Here is a 13,592-nt window from a genome sequence, read left to right on the forward strand (position 1 = left end):
AGAACGAGAGGTAATAAGCCATCTTAGTGATAAAGCACGAATTGTCTAAAAGTCTACTTCTTTCATCCCCAAGAATCAATGATACAACAAGGATACAACGCCAAGCATAGTTTTTCAGATATGATCCAATATAAAGATACATCACTGATATATCACTCAAAAGATGATCTAGATATAGTAAATAGATAGCATTAGAGAAACAGTTACAATAACTATTTGCTTGACATGCGATCAATAGCAATCATCCACCATTAGACCTGCGTGTCTAAAATGGCCCTTAGCACTCTGCTCCGTCTCACCAACAACATCAATGCACCGATCAAGAAAATCGTCGAAACCTTGGCTAGGATCCTCTTCATAGACTTGCCAGTTACCCTTAATAAAGGCCTTGAGTTCGGCAAAGAATTCTTCGATTGGATTCAGGTCGGGAGAATGGGGTAGAAGTTATACTAGCTTAACCCCTGCGCTCACACACATATCATCTATGCGATCTAAATGATAAATCGTGGCACGCACGCTCGCTGAAGAAAAGAATGATGTCGTCGAGTTCAGTGTAGATTCCCGTCTACTTCGCACGGGAATTAACTGCACGATTCTTGATGATACCTGTGAGGAATATAATCACTTGGCCACACTGCTTAAGAAACCGGGCTCTCATCACCTCGGACCTTCTTTCACTCTCGCCGGAACATGGCAATCATTCCCCCATGAAAAGCTCCATGATATATTACGCGAAGCAGGCGATCTGGAAGAACTCAGCCTAGCCACCACAGGAATTGACGCCGAAAACGAACACAAGAATCTGCACGACGTCACGCCTGTGCCCCTGAAGGACATATTCCCCATTGAGAACTGGCCTAAACTCCAACACTTTGAGCTATCACGATTGATAGTCAGCGAATCCGACGTGATATCGTTCCTTTCAGAGCTCCCTGCAACTGTGCGATCTGTGAAATTAAGTTTCTTAACATTCTTGGACAACGGAAATTACTGGCATTCTTTCCTTGCGAAGATGCGCGAGGAAATCCGGGAAAGCCGTCTCTGGTCAGATCGACAGCGAAATGTGACTGTCGGCTGCAACCAAGATATCTCTCTTCCAGGGCGTGCGAGATGGATTGGAAAGGAGGTTGATGACTTCTTGTACGGGGACGGACAAAACCCGTTCCTTGATCCTCCAATTAAAATGCCCAGGGTAGGGTATGGAAGTGAGTAAGATCAATTGGACCCCAGCAACTAGTCTTGTCTGTTTAGTTCAATTGGACAGTTCATGGATACCAGGAAATGAGTGTTGTAAGGGCAAATCTGGCCCAAGGCTTATGATTTCTCTTGAATACTGCGATATCAACTCATATGAGACCCATCTATAGCACACCCGAGGACAATGGGGATAGTTATCTCCATGGGACGATGAGACTATGGCCCTGAGGGCAGTGGATACTGTATGTTACCTGGGAGGCCACGACAAGGAGAGTCTGATCCTGAAAGAGTGTAATTGCTAGATTTATCTACTGCCAACGGGGGATACCTGCCAGGCTCAGCGCAGACCAATCGATGTCGCCTGCTGTCTGTCAATATCAATGACTTCCCTCCCCCTTTCGAACTTTGGAAGCAAGATAAATCGCAAAATTAAATCAACAGCACAAGTTTACATGCTTGTCAGATGAAGTGAACGAGAGTCCTCACTTGCTAGAATCCGTGACACGCAGATACATCCCAGCCGGATGTTCCCAGTTTATCTACCCGACAGCTCACACCACGTTGGAAAATTCTGCTTCGACGCCAGCCAAGATGACATTGACAATCAGGGAAGGTGCAAGGGAACTGGGCACTTTGGGAAGGTACGTGTTCTTGGGGGTATAAAAGGCCTCCTCCTACTTTTCTTCCTCTTCTCTTCTTCTTCCCTTCTTTCTCTCAGCCCTCTCGCCCACTATCTCCCCGTAGCCCCCGGAGATAGTACAGGCGAGGCACAGGGCCGTGCATCACCTATACATAGAGACGTCAACATTACCAAGGTTGTTGAGGTCCATATAGGTCTACACCAAAAACAAACCGGTCTTTCTCGTGGAAGTTCTTTGACAAAGTCGTGGCTGAGCCTTCGGGCTCGATAGTCACTTGACGAGTCCCACGGAATACATGGGGGGTGTTAATCACATCCTCTTCCATTATACAGCTAGTCACCTAGGTAGAGGTAGTCACTGAATACATTTACAGTCCATTCGTCCTGTTTTTCCTATACGTACAGATGTTGAAACATTATTAAGTAGGCGTAGTGACCTTGAGCACACTCATTACCCAAATGTACCAAGCTGTCATGTCATTCTATACGTATATGGCTTCAGACAACGAGGTGTTGGTGTAGTCGAAGATATTCGGCACAGTCTAAAACGGGTAAGCCGAGCGAATGGGGACGAATGGAGATTGAGTGATCTGCATGCCAAGGCCACTTTAAATGCTGCGAGCATTCTGCTTTTCATTGGAGTTTAGGAGACAGTGATCCCTCGATTTCTCGGGATAAATCCGTTCAATTTATCGCAAGTCTGATCAAATTCCCAGTGCGAGGCAAATTGAACTTGACATTAGATGCAGCATGTCGTCGATCATACCCTCGGATATGTCTAGACCGAGGCATCTCTGGTCTTGGCAGCATAATCGCCGCCAACAATGAGCTGCTCAGCACGCAGTGCACGCAGTGCACGCAGGATATCCACCGAGACCAAGGTCGCAAATTTAGGCCGGCTACCCAATTTCGGTTAAACGCAAGAAGCTACAATATACTCGGTACCTACCTAGGTACTAGCGGTATGATCGTTGGGGGTCCTCGCCTGGTTTGCCGATTTCCCCGCACCCGTCACTTGTCATAAATCTCCCCTCAGCTGGTTATTGCCCGCGTGTCTCCAACCCCTTGCTTACTGCCGCTCTAAACCGTGAGTAAAAATCCATTGTGTTCACCTGGCTGCAGCTAACCACGTTCAAAAAAAAGCCGAGATCACCTCAGTTTCCTGCACTTTGGAGACCTGCCCCTATATTACCCCGAGGATTTGGGAAAATGGTTTTTTTACCTCCAAAGGAGTCCGGTCAATTGGACCCAATTCCCGACAATATTCCAATCAGCGAGTTTATGCTCAATGAGAGATATGGACGAGTGCGACACGCCAGCTCCCGGGACCCATACACCTGTGGTATTACCGGGAAGTCATACTCGTCGAAAGAGGTAGCCAATCGCGTCGACTCGCTGGCTCGTAGTCTATCAAAGGAATTTGGTTGGGCGCCGAATGAAGGGTCAGAATGGGATAAGACATTGGCCGTGTTTGCCCTCAACACTGTAGGTGGAGTATACTGTATCAAGAAGAATGGCAGGGCGCTTATTCTTTCGTTTTCCCGATTAGATCGATTCCTTACCCCTATTCTGGGCCGTTCACAGACTGGGCGGTGTTCTCACTCCCGCCAACGCATCATACTCCGCCGCCGAGCTGACGCATCAGCTGCTTGATTCCAAGGCCAAGGCCCTTGTGACTTGTGTTCCTCTCCTCTCCATCTCACTGGAAGCTGCAGCCAAAGCTGGTCTCCCGAAGAACAGAATCTACTTACTCGATGTACCTGAGCAGCTTCTTGGCGGAGTCAAGCCTCCAGCAGGATACAAGTCCGTTTCCGAACTGACCCAGGCTGGGAAGTCTCTCCCGCCAGTGGATGAATTGCGATGGAGCGCGGGTGAAGGTGCCCGGCGAACAGCATTTGTGTGCTACTCAAGTGGAACGTCTGGATTGCCGGTAAGCAGTGTCCTGACAATTTGAATGTCACTTTCGCTAACAATGTGCTGCAAAACAGAAAGGAGTCATGATCTCACACCGCAACGTGATCGCCAATACCCTTCAGATCAAGGCGTTTGAGCAGAACTACCGGGATGGTGGGGGCACAAAGCCTGCGAGTACTGAGGTTGCTCTTGGTCTCCTTCCGCAGAGCCATATCTATGCTCTTGTGGTCATTGGCCATGCTGGGGCATACCGAGGCGACCAAACAATCGTTCTCCCCAAATTCGAATTGAAATCCTACCTGAACGCCATCCAACAGTACAAGATCAGTGCGCTGTTCCTGGTGAGCATGTCTTTCCCGATGAGAAGGGGCCGTCGAATACTAACCGCAAGGACTTAGGTACCTCCGATCATCATTCACATGCTGGGCACTCAAGACGTGTGCTCCAAGTATGACCTGAGTTCCGTGACGTCTCTGTTCACGGGAGCGGCACCCCTGGGTATGGAGACAGCTGCCGATTTCCTCAAACTCTACCCGAACATTTTGATCCGCCAAGGATACGGTACGTGGTAATCGATGCTTCTAACCTGCGCAGCACTGACAGATTTGCGCACAGGTCTGACAGAGACATGCACGGTCGTAAGCTCGACCCACCCGCACGATATCTGGCTAGGTTCATCCGGCGCTTTGCTCCCTGGAGTCGAGGCACGAATTGTGACGCCCGAAAACAAGGAAATCACAACGTACGACTCACCGGGCGAATTGGTGGTCCGAAGCCCAAGCGTCGTCCTGGGCTATTTGAACAACGAAAAAGCCACCGCAGAGACATTTGTGGACGGATGGATGCGTACGGGAGACGAGGCTGTCATCCGTAGAAGCCCGAAGGGCATCGAGCACGTGTTTATTGTCGATCGGATCAAGGAGTTGATCAAGGTCAAGGTTCGTGATCGCATCGGCTGATGGGAATATTCGCAATCTAATACGTCATTCCTAGGGTCTGCAAGTCGCGCCTGCCGAACTCGAAGCCCATATCCTCGCCCACCCCGATGTCTCGGACTGTGCTGTCATCGCTATTCCGGATGATCGTGCAGGAGAAGTACCCAAGGCCATTGTTGTGAAGTCCGCCAGCGCAGGATCGGACGAATCTGTCTCCCAGGCTCTCGTGAAGTATGTTGAGGACCACAAGGCTCGTCACAAGTGGTTGAAGGGAGGTATCAGATTTGTGGATGCCATTCCCAAGAGCCCGAGTGGTAAGATTCTTCGTCGGTTGATCCGTGACCAAGAGAAGGAGGCACGGAGAAAGGCTGGTAGCAAGATCTAAAAATGTCGGGGGTAGCTTTGATTAGAACTTGGTCTGGGAAACTTGGAAACCGATAACCATTGTTGGCTTGAACTAGAAGTATATATGTAAATACGTGATAAACAAGGCATCTCATCTGCTGTTATCAGAAGAGTATGTAGGTCCATCGGTAGCTAGTTCATTCTTTTTTAAATATTATAGCTTGTTTGATAGTATTATTTACTACCAATCTTAGTCTCATTGACATGTAAGTCTGGGACGAAGATGTCTGGGCATGTCGAAATCATCGATTGTCTGGTCAGATAGGCATGAATAGGAAAGTGACCCCAACGTAGAGACTATGATATACCTTCGACTATAGGACTTTGGACAAAAGCGGCATTAAACCTTTTTCGAAAAGGAGTGTCCCCGGTCATAGCATTGCTGCGTGAGAGCTGTGCCACACCGGTCACAAGTAATATTGAATTGCGGATGAGTTAGGAGGATATGGCGCTTCCGATGGTGTTTATGCCCGAATACCTTGTCACATTGCTCGCATGGGAAAGGCTCCTGCAAGGGGTCCATAGCTTCTTCACGCTTTGAAACACCAGGATAGATCAAAAGAATCAATGCAATTTGCAATTAAACAATCTACAACCAGGACTGTGGCCATATATTCGCAGAAAACGCCATGCTATTTCGCGTTTCGCGCTGATACCAAAGCGGTCACTAAGGCGGTAAGGGGCAGAGCATAATCTGCCGCGGGGTGGTGGATTTCTAAGCGGGGAGGTAAGAAAAAAGATCGAGGGCATTTTGAGTTGCCTTACCAACCTGCTTCTTTGCTTCAATATTGTTTAGGAACAGATCATATAAAGAGTGACTGTTCATAAACCACTCTTTTCAGCATCATATCGTTCAGCCCCCATCTCCGACCCATTGAAAAATAAAAATGTCTTCAACCGACCCGCATCGTGAGAATGCAGAGGAGTATATCCAGGCCGATGATGCCGAAGAGATCTTTGATCGTGATGAGGATCACCATATGTCGGATGGAGAGGGAGAATACGACGACGAAAACATGACCATCGAAGATGAGATCACCTTCCAAAACGACTCATCGGCACACTTCGACTCCCACTCAGACTCTGTCTTCTGTGTTGCGCAGCACCCGGTTCACAACAACATTGTCATGACGGGTTCCGGCGATGACACAGGCTACATCTTTGACTCGACCCCCGCACCGCGTCCTGTGCTCCCATCGAGCTATGAGTCAAACCCTCAGCCCAAAGAGCGCGAGTCTCTCATGCCTCTGGCCAAGCTCGACGGACACACTGACACCGTGAATGCCGTGGCTTTCACTGAGCCGGCAGGAGAATATGCCATTACGGCTGGTCTGGATGGCAAGCTGCGAGCTTATCGGGATACCACACCTCAGAAGACAGGACTTGCATGGGAGTTCGTTGGCGAGGTCCAGGAAGTGGAAGAGATCAATTGGATGGCCGTGTGCCCCTACCAGCAAGGAAATGAAGCGACGCAAAATGTTATAGCCATCGGTGCCAATGACGGCAGTGCGTGGGTCTTCCGTATCGATCACACCGACCCCGGGCAACCTATCTCTATCATCCAGACCTTCTTCTCCCACACCGAATCATGCACTGCAGGCGCATGGACGCCTGATGGCAATCTGCTGGCGACTGTTTCTGAGGACGCCAGCTTCTTTGTTTACGACGTCTTTGGAGCTGCTGCCGCCGCTGGCATCGAGTACTCCCCAGGTACCAACGCCATCCTTGGATTGAATGCGGAGGATCAGCGCTTCGCCGTTGAGGGTGGTCTTTACACCATTGCCATCTCCCCCAGCGGCGGTATTGCTGCAGTTGGTGGTGCTGAGGGCAACATTAGAGTTGTCGGCCTTCCTCGGGTCACAGCAAGTGCCCCGGCAGCCAAGGGTAAGGGCAAAGGCGCACCCGCCCAGGCAGCCGGCTCCACCGCTGCAGGCACTATCATGGCAGCATTACAGACTCAAACAGACAACATTGAGTCACTCTCATTCTCCCAGGCTCCGTTCACCCTTCTTGCTGCTGGGTCTGTGGATGGTTCGGTCGTTATGTACGATGCGGCTCATCGTTTTGCGGTCCGTCGGCATATCAGGGATGCCCACGAAGGAAGCGCTGTTGTCAAGGTTGAATTCTTGCCTAGCAGCAAGAAACTCGGCGCAAGTGTCTCAGGCCCCCTTGCCAATGCTTCCGCAGCCCACCAGAACCGCTCTTGGATGCTCACGTCTGTCGGTCTAGACGGTGTGGTCCGACGTTGGGACGCACGTGGTGGCACGGCCGCTGCTTCTCAAGGATTGATGCGGGAGTGGAAGGGACACATGGGTGCCACGGAAAATGACGAGGGCGAGCAAGCAGGTGGCATCATGGGCTTTGTGCAGGGCTTGGATGGAAAACGTATTGTCACTGCCGGTGATGATGGTATCTCACTGGTATTTGAGGAGTAATCCGCATAAAACAAAAAGTTGAACGTCCCGAACATGTATAGTGGGGGTTCATGTCGATAATGATATTACGTGTTTATAGAAGCTTAAAGCCAACCCTACCTTGATAACCAGCTCATAACATAGCACGGCAAGCCAGTGGAGTCGTCGATCGAACAATAAAGAAATATCTGGTTGTAGTAGTGGAACAAAAGCTATGTACATTCGACAAATCAAACCCAAAGCGCCATCTGGAAGCTACGCTCCCTATGAGCCATGAGAAGCTGCATATCCGCCCTGACACGACAAAAGCTCCCGGACCCGGCAAAGCTGTAGGCTCTATAATCCAAAGGCTGTGGTTATCGTGGAGGCGAGACGACTCTTTTTTGTCGCCTGGGGTATACGTCCTCCGCTCGATGATCCATCGGTCGGCGGCATTCTCAATTGGTCTCCAGAGACAACCTTTTAGTGGTGACCGTCACCGTGGTGAGCATCGCCGTGGTGGTGATCATCCTTCATGAAGAAGTGCTCGTATGTGCAGTAGGCAGCGAAAGCGACAGTCGCGATACCGAAGCCGGGGAAGAGACCCTTGAAGCGGGCGGCTCTGCTGAAGGGGCCGGTGTAGCGCCACGCCTCACTGTAAAAACATTAGTGCCTAGCACAATTGGCATGATATCGGCATCACTTGACGTACTTGCGAGCCCATGGATCCCGCTTGGCCCAGACGGAGGATGGGGAGGCCGCGGCCTTGAACTGGGCGATGTCGAAACCGGTGGGGTTGCGGGCGGACATTGTGGGAATTGTCCGGTAGTAAGTTATGACTGAGAGACGGAAATAAAGTGAAACAAGATGTGAAGGGCTGTAACTTGGTCCCTTAGTCCGCAATCAACCGCAAAGTGACACAGTGAGGAGCCGAAGTTGAGGAAAAGAGGTGTGCTTGGCAATTACCCGCGCTAGCCGAATACGGTAGACCAAGTAGCTCTCCCGCCTTCGAGGGACGAAACTGTCACTTCATCCATGCGCATCCTCGAGACAACAAAATGCCACCTCCCGTCGGCAGATATGCGCCATCTGGCTTAAACGCTCCATACAACATACAACAAGCTCACCTTCAATCTCAACATCCCGCACACGCACAGTCCGGAAACACACTCCCTCCCCCTTCGCTTGGTCATCCTGGTTTCGCGGGCAATCCGAATACCAACATCAACCCTTTTACACTATCCGGCGGAATTGCAAATGGTATGGCGGTAGCCGGCTTCCCGGGAGCTGGTGCAGGTGATGGCGGCGGCACCGGTCTGGCTAGTCATGCGGCACAGATGGGATTCGCGCGCGGTGCGCAAATGCAACAACAGCAACTACACCAGGGTCACGACGGTCGGTTAGCGCTCGAAGCAAAGGGCGGTGCAGTGAAGTCAAGAATTAGAGATGTCTGGAAGCACAACCTGGCCCATGAGATGGCGGTGCTGAGGCAGTTGGTCGACAAGTACCCTTACATCAGCATGGTAAGCACCAACTATGTGGTGTCTCCGTGCGAAACGGAAATCTTCTATGAGTAACGTTTACTGACTAGGGCCTAGGACACCGAGTTCCCTGGTATTGTTGCTCGGCCGATAGGGTCTTTTTCGAACAAAGCCGATTACCATTATCAGACCCTCCGATGCAATGTTGATCTTCTGAAGATGATACAACTAGGCATCACGTTATTCAATGACGAAGGAGAGGTCCCCCCAGCCTCAGGCACTGATGCCAATGGACAAGCGTATGGTGTGCCCGCTCCCTGCACATGGCAGTTCAACTTCCGATTTTCACTTGAAGGCGACATGTACGCCCAGGAGTCAACAGCCATGCTTGCCAAATCTGGAATTGACTTCGCCATGCATGAAAAGAACGGCATTGATCCTTTCGAATTCGGTGCTCTTTTGATTAGCTCTGGATTGGTGCTACTGGATGACGTTCACTGGGTGTCTTTCCACTCCGGGTACGACTTTGGCTACTTGATGAAGATCATGCTCTGCTCCCAGCTTCCAGAAAACGAAGAGGAGTTCCACAAGCTTCTTACCATCTTCTTCCCGTCACTTTACGACATCAAATACCTCATGAAGCACGCCGGTCGCAACCAAGCCGTCAACGGTTCCCCTCTCAGTCAGGCTGCAGCCCAGATTCTCACCAATCTAGGCCAGAAATCTGGTTTGCAAGACATTGCCGATGAACTTGGCGTGAAGCGCGTCGGAATCGCTCACCAGGCTGGCTCAGACTCCCTAGTCACCGGCGAGATCTACTGGAAGACGCGCCAACTCATTTTCGGAGGGGCAATTGACGACAGCAAATATTCTGGCCAAATCTGGGGTCTCAACGGACAAATGCCTGCAGTGGCCTACAACATGGCTCAGCAAACGCCCAACCTTAATGGCGCGACCATTTACTCGGGCGGCACCCCCAGCACTCCCAATACTGGGTCTCACGGGGCTGGCGCCCACACACCTCAGCACTACGGAGCTGGCTACAATGCCCCGACTCCCGGAGCCTATCAAATGGGCCGGGTATGAGGCACAGTCCCCGAAGCACCTGGGGTTGATATGATATGATGTATGTACATAGACACGAGAATCGTGTTCTTTTCCTTCGATATTCGGCATTGTCTTCACGCTTATGGCTTTGCGTAGGCTTCGTTGCCTGTGCCGAGTTCTTGCGTCTGGACGACGGTGTTGGGCAGGAGGGTGCCTGGCGTTTGATATGGTTGGTTTTGAATCCATTTACGAGGCGTTTACAGGCTCTAGTATGGCCTCGTGCCTTTCGTTCTTGTGATCTAGACGCTTTTTCTTTCTTCCTTTCTTGTTGTAGCTAGATCGGACCTGTCTGTGTCCTATGTATAGGAATTCTGGTTTCTGTTCGGTCAATTTGGCCTGGCTTTGTAAATCCAAGAGCTCCTAGGTTGTTCCGGTCTACTCCGTATCATCTTATGGGATCTGCTCGACGTATCTACATATCCTCTCGGATGACAAGGCAAGGCCCGCAGCTCCAGACCGCCATTGAGCTTAAGCACACGTTCTCAATTGAGCATTGTCATGCGACATCTCTGATTCTACCCCGCGATGTGACAAACGACATGAATAACACAGATTATACCAACATCAAGCTGCAGACAAGCATCTCTTTGCCGTTTTGGGGTTGGAGATACCACGCTAACCCCAATCAGGTCATTGGATCCGGCCTCCGCAAATAGGCTTTATCTAATCGGATCGAGGTATACCTGCAGGGCTAGGGACATATCGAGATACCTCTTGCTTGTTAAATAGTCCGCAGGCCCGGGCATGAGGGAGAATCAAGTGAGTCTATTGCATTTGACTCTCTAGCGACTACTTACCTGACTTGGCGCTTTAACCTCATCATATTGAAGTCATCTCCTTCTATATACTTCTAGCACAGTATGGTGCTCGACCGACTACAACAATTGACTCACCAAGTCAGCGCTACTGCGCCGCCACCTCATCCACTTGATCCTCTTTCTACAGTGGAAATTGATGCTGCTGTTAGTATTATCCGCAAAGAACATGGCTCGCTCAACTTCAATGCGGTCACTCTATATGAGCCCCGCAAGGCTCAGATGATGGCCTGGGTGGCTGATCCGGAGAATGCGCCTCGTCCTGCCCGAGCCGCTGATATTGTTGCCATTGCGCCTGGCGGCAAGATCTACGATGGTGTGGTTGACCTGGACCAGAGGAAGATCATCAAGTGGCAGCACACACCGAATGTTCAGCCTCTCATCACCATGGAGGATTTGCAGGAGGTTGAACATATTGTCCGCAAGGATGCTAAGGTTATTGAGCAATGTGGTATTATTGGAATTCCCAAGGAGGATATGCACAAAGTATACTGTGACCGTAAGTGGACGAACTTTCCTCGTTTATCGAAGATTAATACTGATCAAATGGCATCCTAGCATGGACAATTGGATATGATGAGCGTTTCGGGACCGGCGTTCGTCTTCAGCAAGCCCTCATGTACTACCGCCCTCACCCGGACGACTCTCAGTACACCTATCCCTTGGACTTCTGTCCCATCTACAACTCCGAAACCAAGCAGATCATCCACATTGATGTGCCGCCTGTGCGGAGACCAGTTAGCAAGGCCGCTCCAAACAACTACCACCCGGCCGCAGTCGAGCAAGAAGGTGGATACCGGACCGATCTCAAGCCAATCCACATCACCCAGCCAGAGGGTGTGTCCTTCGAGGTCAAGGGACGAACAATCGAATGGCAGAATTGGAACATCCACGTCGGCTTCAACTACCGTGAAGGCATTGTCCTGAACAACATCACCTTCAACGACAAGGGCAATGTGCGCCCTGTTTTCTGGCGTCTTTCTCTGGCCGAGATGGTCGTGCCATACGGCAACCCGGAACATCCCCACCAGCGCAAGCACGCATTCGACCTAGGCGAGTACGGCGGCGGATACATGACCAACAGCTTGACACTCGGATGCGACTGCAAGGGCGCAATCCACTACATGGACGCAGCATTCGTGAACCGAGCTGGCGCTAGCACAATCATCAAGAACGCAATCTGCATCCACGAAGAAGACGCCGGCATCCTATTCAAGCACACCGATTTCCGTGACGAGTCGATGGTCGTAACCCGCGGCCGAAAGCTCATCATTTCGCAGATCTTCACCGCGGCAAACTACGAGTACTGCGTGTACTGGATCTTCCACCAGGACGGCACAGTCCAGCTCGAGATCAAGCTGACCGGCATCCTCAACACCTACGCCATGAACCCAGGCGAGAATACCAAGGGCTGGGGAACCGAGGTGTACCCCGGCGTCAACGCCCACAACCACCAGCACCTGTTCTGTCTTCGTGTAGACCCGAACATCGACGGGCCGAGCAATACAGTCTTCCAGGTAGATGCAGTTCAAGGACCCGGTGAAGTTGGCAGCCCCGAGAACAAGTACGGCAACGCCTTCTATGCCAAAAAGACAAAGTTCTCCACGCCGCTCGAGGCCATGTCCGACTATGACGGATCTACCAGCCGTACCTGGGACATGGCGAATACCAACAAGCTCAACCCATACAGCAAGAAGCCCGTCAGCTACAAGCTAGTCAGCCGTGATGTTCCTCCCCTGCTCCCCAAGGCCGGCGGACTGGTCTGGAAGCGAGCAGGATTCGCGCGCCACGCCGTTCATGTTACTAAATGTGAGTTTTATCATTTCTCTTTTCTATGTCGTGTTCATTAACTGACCCGGTTCTTCAGATGACGACGATCAAGTCCATCCAGCTGGCCGCCACGTCCCACAGACATCCGGCGAGCCCTCGGAGGGTCTGCCCGCGTGGATCGAAGCTGCTGGTCCCAGTTGCTCTATTGATAACACCGATGTCGTTCTCTGGCACACTTTCGGTCTGACGCACTTCCCGTCGCCAGAGGACTACCCTATCATGCCTGCGGAGCCGATGACACTTCTTCTGCGCCCGCGCAACTTCTTTGACCGCAGCCCAGTTCTTGATGTGCCTCCGAGCTTTGCGCGCACACCGACACAGGTTGCTGCTAACGCGGGCGCTTGTGCCTGCAAGGAGAGTGATGGGTCAAGCGTGTTGGTTTGATTTGATGAGATCTAACGTTTGGGTTGTTTATGTTCTCCGCTCCACTTCTTGTATATAAATTACAGCTGTTTAGCAAACGAGATGGATTATTAATTCTTGGTCTACTTTACGACTTGTACGGCTTTAGTCTACCAAGTAATTGCGGGCAATTATGGTATCTGGCTACAGAGCGTAGATGTTAGCCATTGGGGCCACTTTTTCGCTTTCTCGTCGATATTTCGCGCCTGTTTGAACTACGCTCACTCTAAAGAAGAAAGAGAAAATGAGAAGGAGGAAAGCCGTATGTTGCAATGTCTTTTGATAGGAAAGCACGTAAATCCAGAGATATACAATATCAATGTAAACCTCGTCAACAACGCATAAACGCCTCGAAACATCCCAACAGGGAGGGAATCATGCAGTGAGAACCAAATAAACCATAAAAGCCTCGACAAAACGTCTAGTCAACATGCAGAAACAAAGAAAAGCGCAGCTGCGCAGAAACAAAACAC

General features: G+C 50.8%; 6 protein-coding genes across 6 annotated transcripts; 5 read left to right on the forward strand and 1 right to left on the reverse strand.

Moving 5' to 3' along the window:
* Window positions 1–1,012: 1,012 nt before the first annotated feature.
* N7525_004882 (uncharacterized protein) lies at window positions 1,013–1,285 on the forward strand (the record flags this gene model as incomplete). Its single annotated transcript, XM_061213206.1, has 2 exons — window positions 1,013–1,192; window positions 1,265–1,285. The coding sequence occupies 2 exons, from the start codon at window positions 1,013–1,015 to the stop codon at window positions 1,283–1,285; spliced, it is 201 nt and encodes a 66-aa protein (XP_061070227.1).
* Window positions 1,286–3,046: 1,761 nt separating this feature from the next.
* N7525_004883 (acyl--CoA ligase) lies at window positions 3,047–5,071 on the forward strand (the record flags this gene model as incomplete). Its single annotated transcript, XM_002565364.2, has 6 exons — window positions 3,047–3,322; window positions 3,387–3,767; window positions 3,826–4,092; window positions 4,150–4,312; window positions 4,367–4,689; window positions 4,745–5,071. The coding sequence occupies 6 exons, from the start codon at window positions 3,047–3,049 to the stop codon at window positions 5,069–5,071; spliced, it is 1,737 nt and encodes a 578-aa protein (XP_002565410.1).
* A 907-nt stretch (window positions 5,072–5,978) lies between these two features.
* N7525_004884 (WD40 repeat domain-containing protein) lies at window positions 5,979–7,526 on the forward strand (the record flags this gene model as incomplete). The annotated part of the gene is made up of 1 exon (XM_002565363.1): window positions 5,979–7,526. One exon carries the CDS (start codon window positions 5,979–5,981, stop codon window positions 7,524–7,526), a length of 1,548 nt encoding a protein of 515 aa, XP_002565409.1.
* Window positions 7,527–7,967: 441 nt separating this feature from the next.
* N7525_004885 (NADH dehydrogenase [ubiquinone] 1 beta subcomplex subunit 3) lies at window positions 7,968–8,294 on the reverse strand (the record flags this gene model as incomplete). The annotated part of the gene is made up of 2 exons (XM_002565362.1): window positions 7,968–8,139; window positions 8,197–8,294. 2 exons carry the CDS (start codon window positions 8,292–8,294, stop codon window positions 7,968–7,970), a joined length of 270 nt encoding a protein of 89 aa, XP_002565408.1.
* A 248-nt stretch (window positions 8,295–8,542) lies between these two features.
* On the forward strand, window positions 8,543–10,051 carry N7525_004886 (CCR4-NOT core DEDD family RNase subunit POP2; the record flags this gene model as incomplete). The annotated part of the gene is made up of 2 exons (XM_002565361.2): window positions 8,543–9,007; window positions 9,083–10,051. 2 exons carry the CDS (start codon window positions 8,543–8,545, stop codon window positions 10,049–10,051), a joined length of 1,434 nt encoding a protein of 477 aa, XP_002565407.2.
* Window positions 10,052–10,932: 881 nt separating this feature from the next.
* Window positions 10,933–13,101, forward strand: N7525_004887 (peroxisomal copper amine oxidase; the record flags this gene model as incomplete). Its single annotated transcript, XM_002565360.1, has 3 exons — window positions 10,933–11,386; window positions 11,446–12,696; window positions 12,755–13,101. 3 exons carry the CDS (start codon window positions 10,933–10,935, stop codon window positions 13,099–13,101), a joined length of 2,052 nt encoding a protein of 683 aa, XP_002565406.1.
* Window positions 13,102–13,592: the final 491 nt, after the last annotated feature.

Source organism: Penicillium rubens (assembly GCF_028828025.1).
Source record: "Penicillium rubens strain IBT 27055 chromosome Unknown utg000002l_segment0_segment0, whole genome shotgun sequence".
NCBI lineage: Eukaryota > Fungi > Ascomycota > Eurotiomycetes > Eurotiales > Aspergillaceae > Penicillium > Penicillium rubens.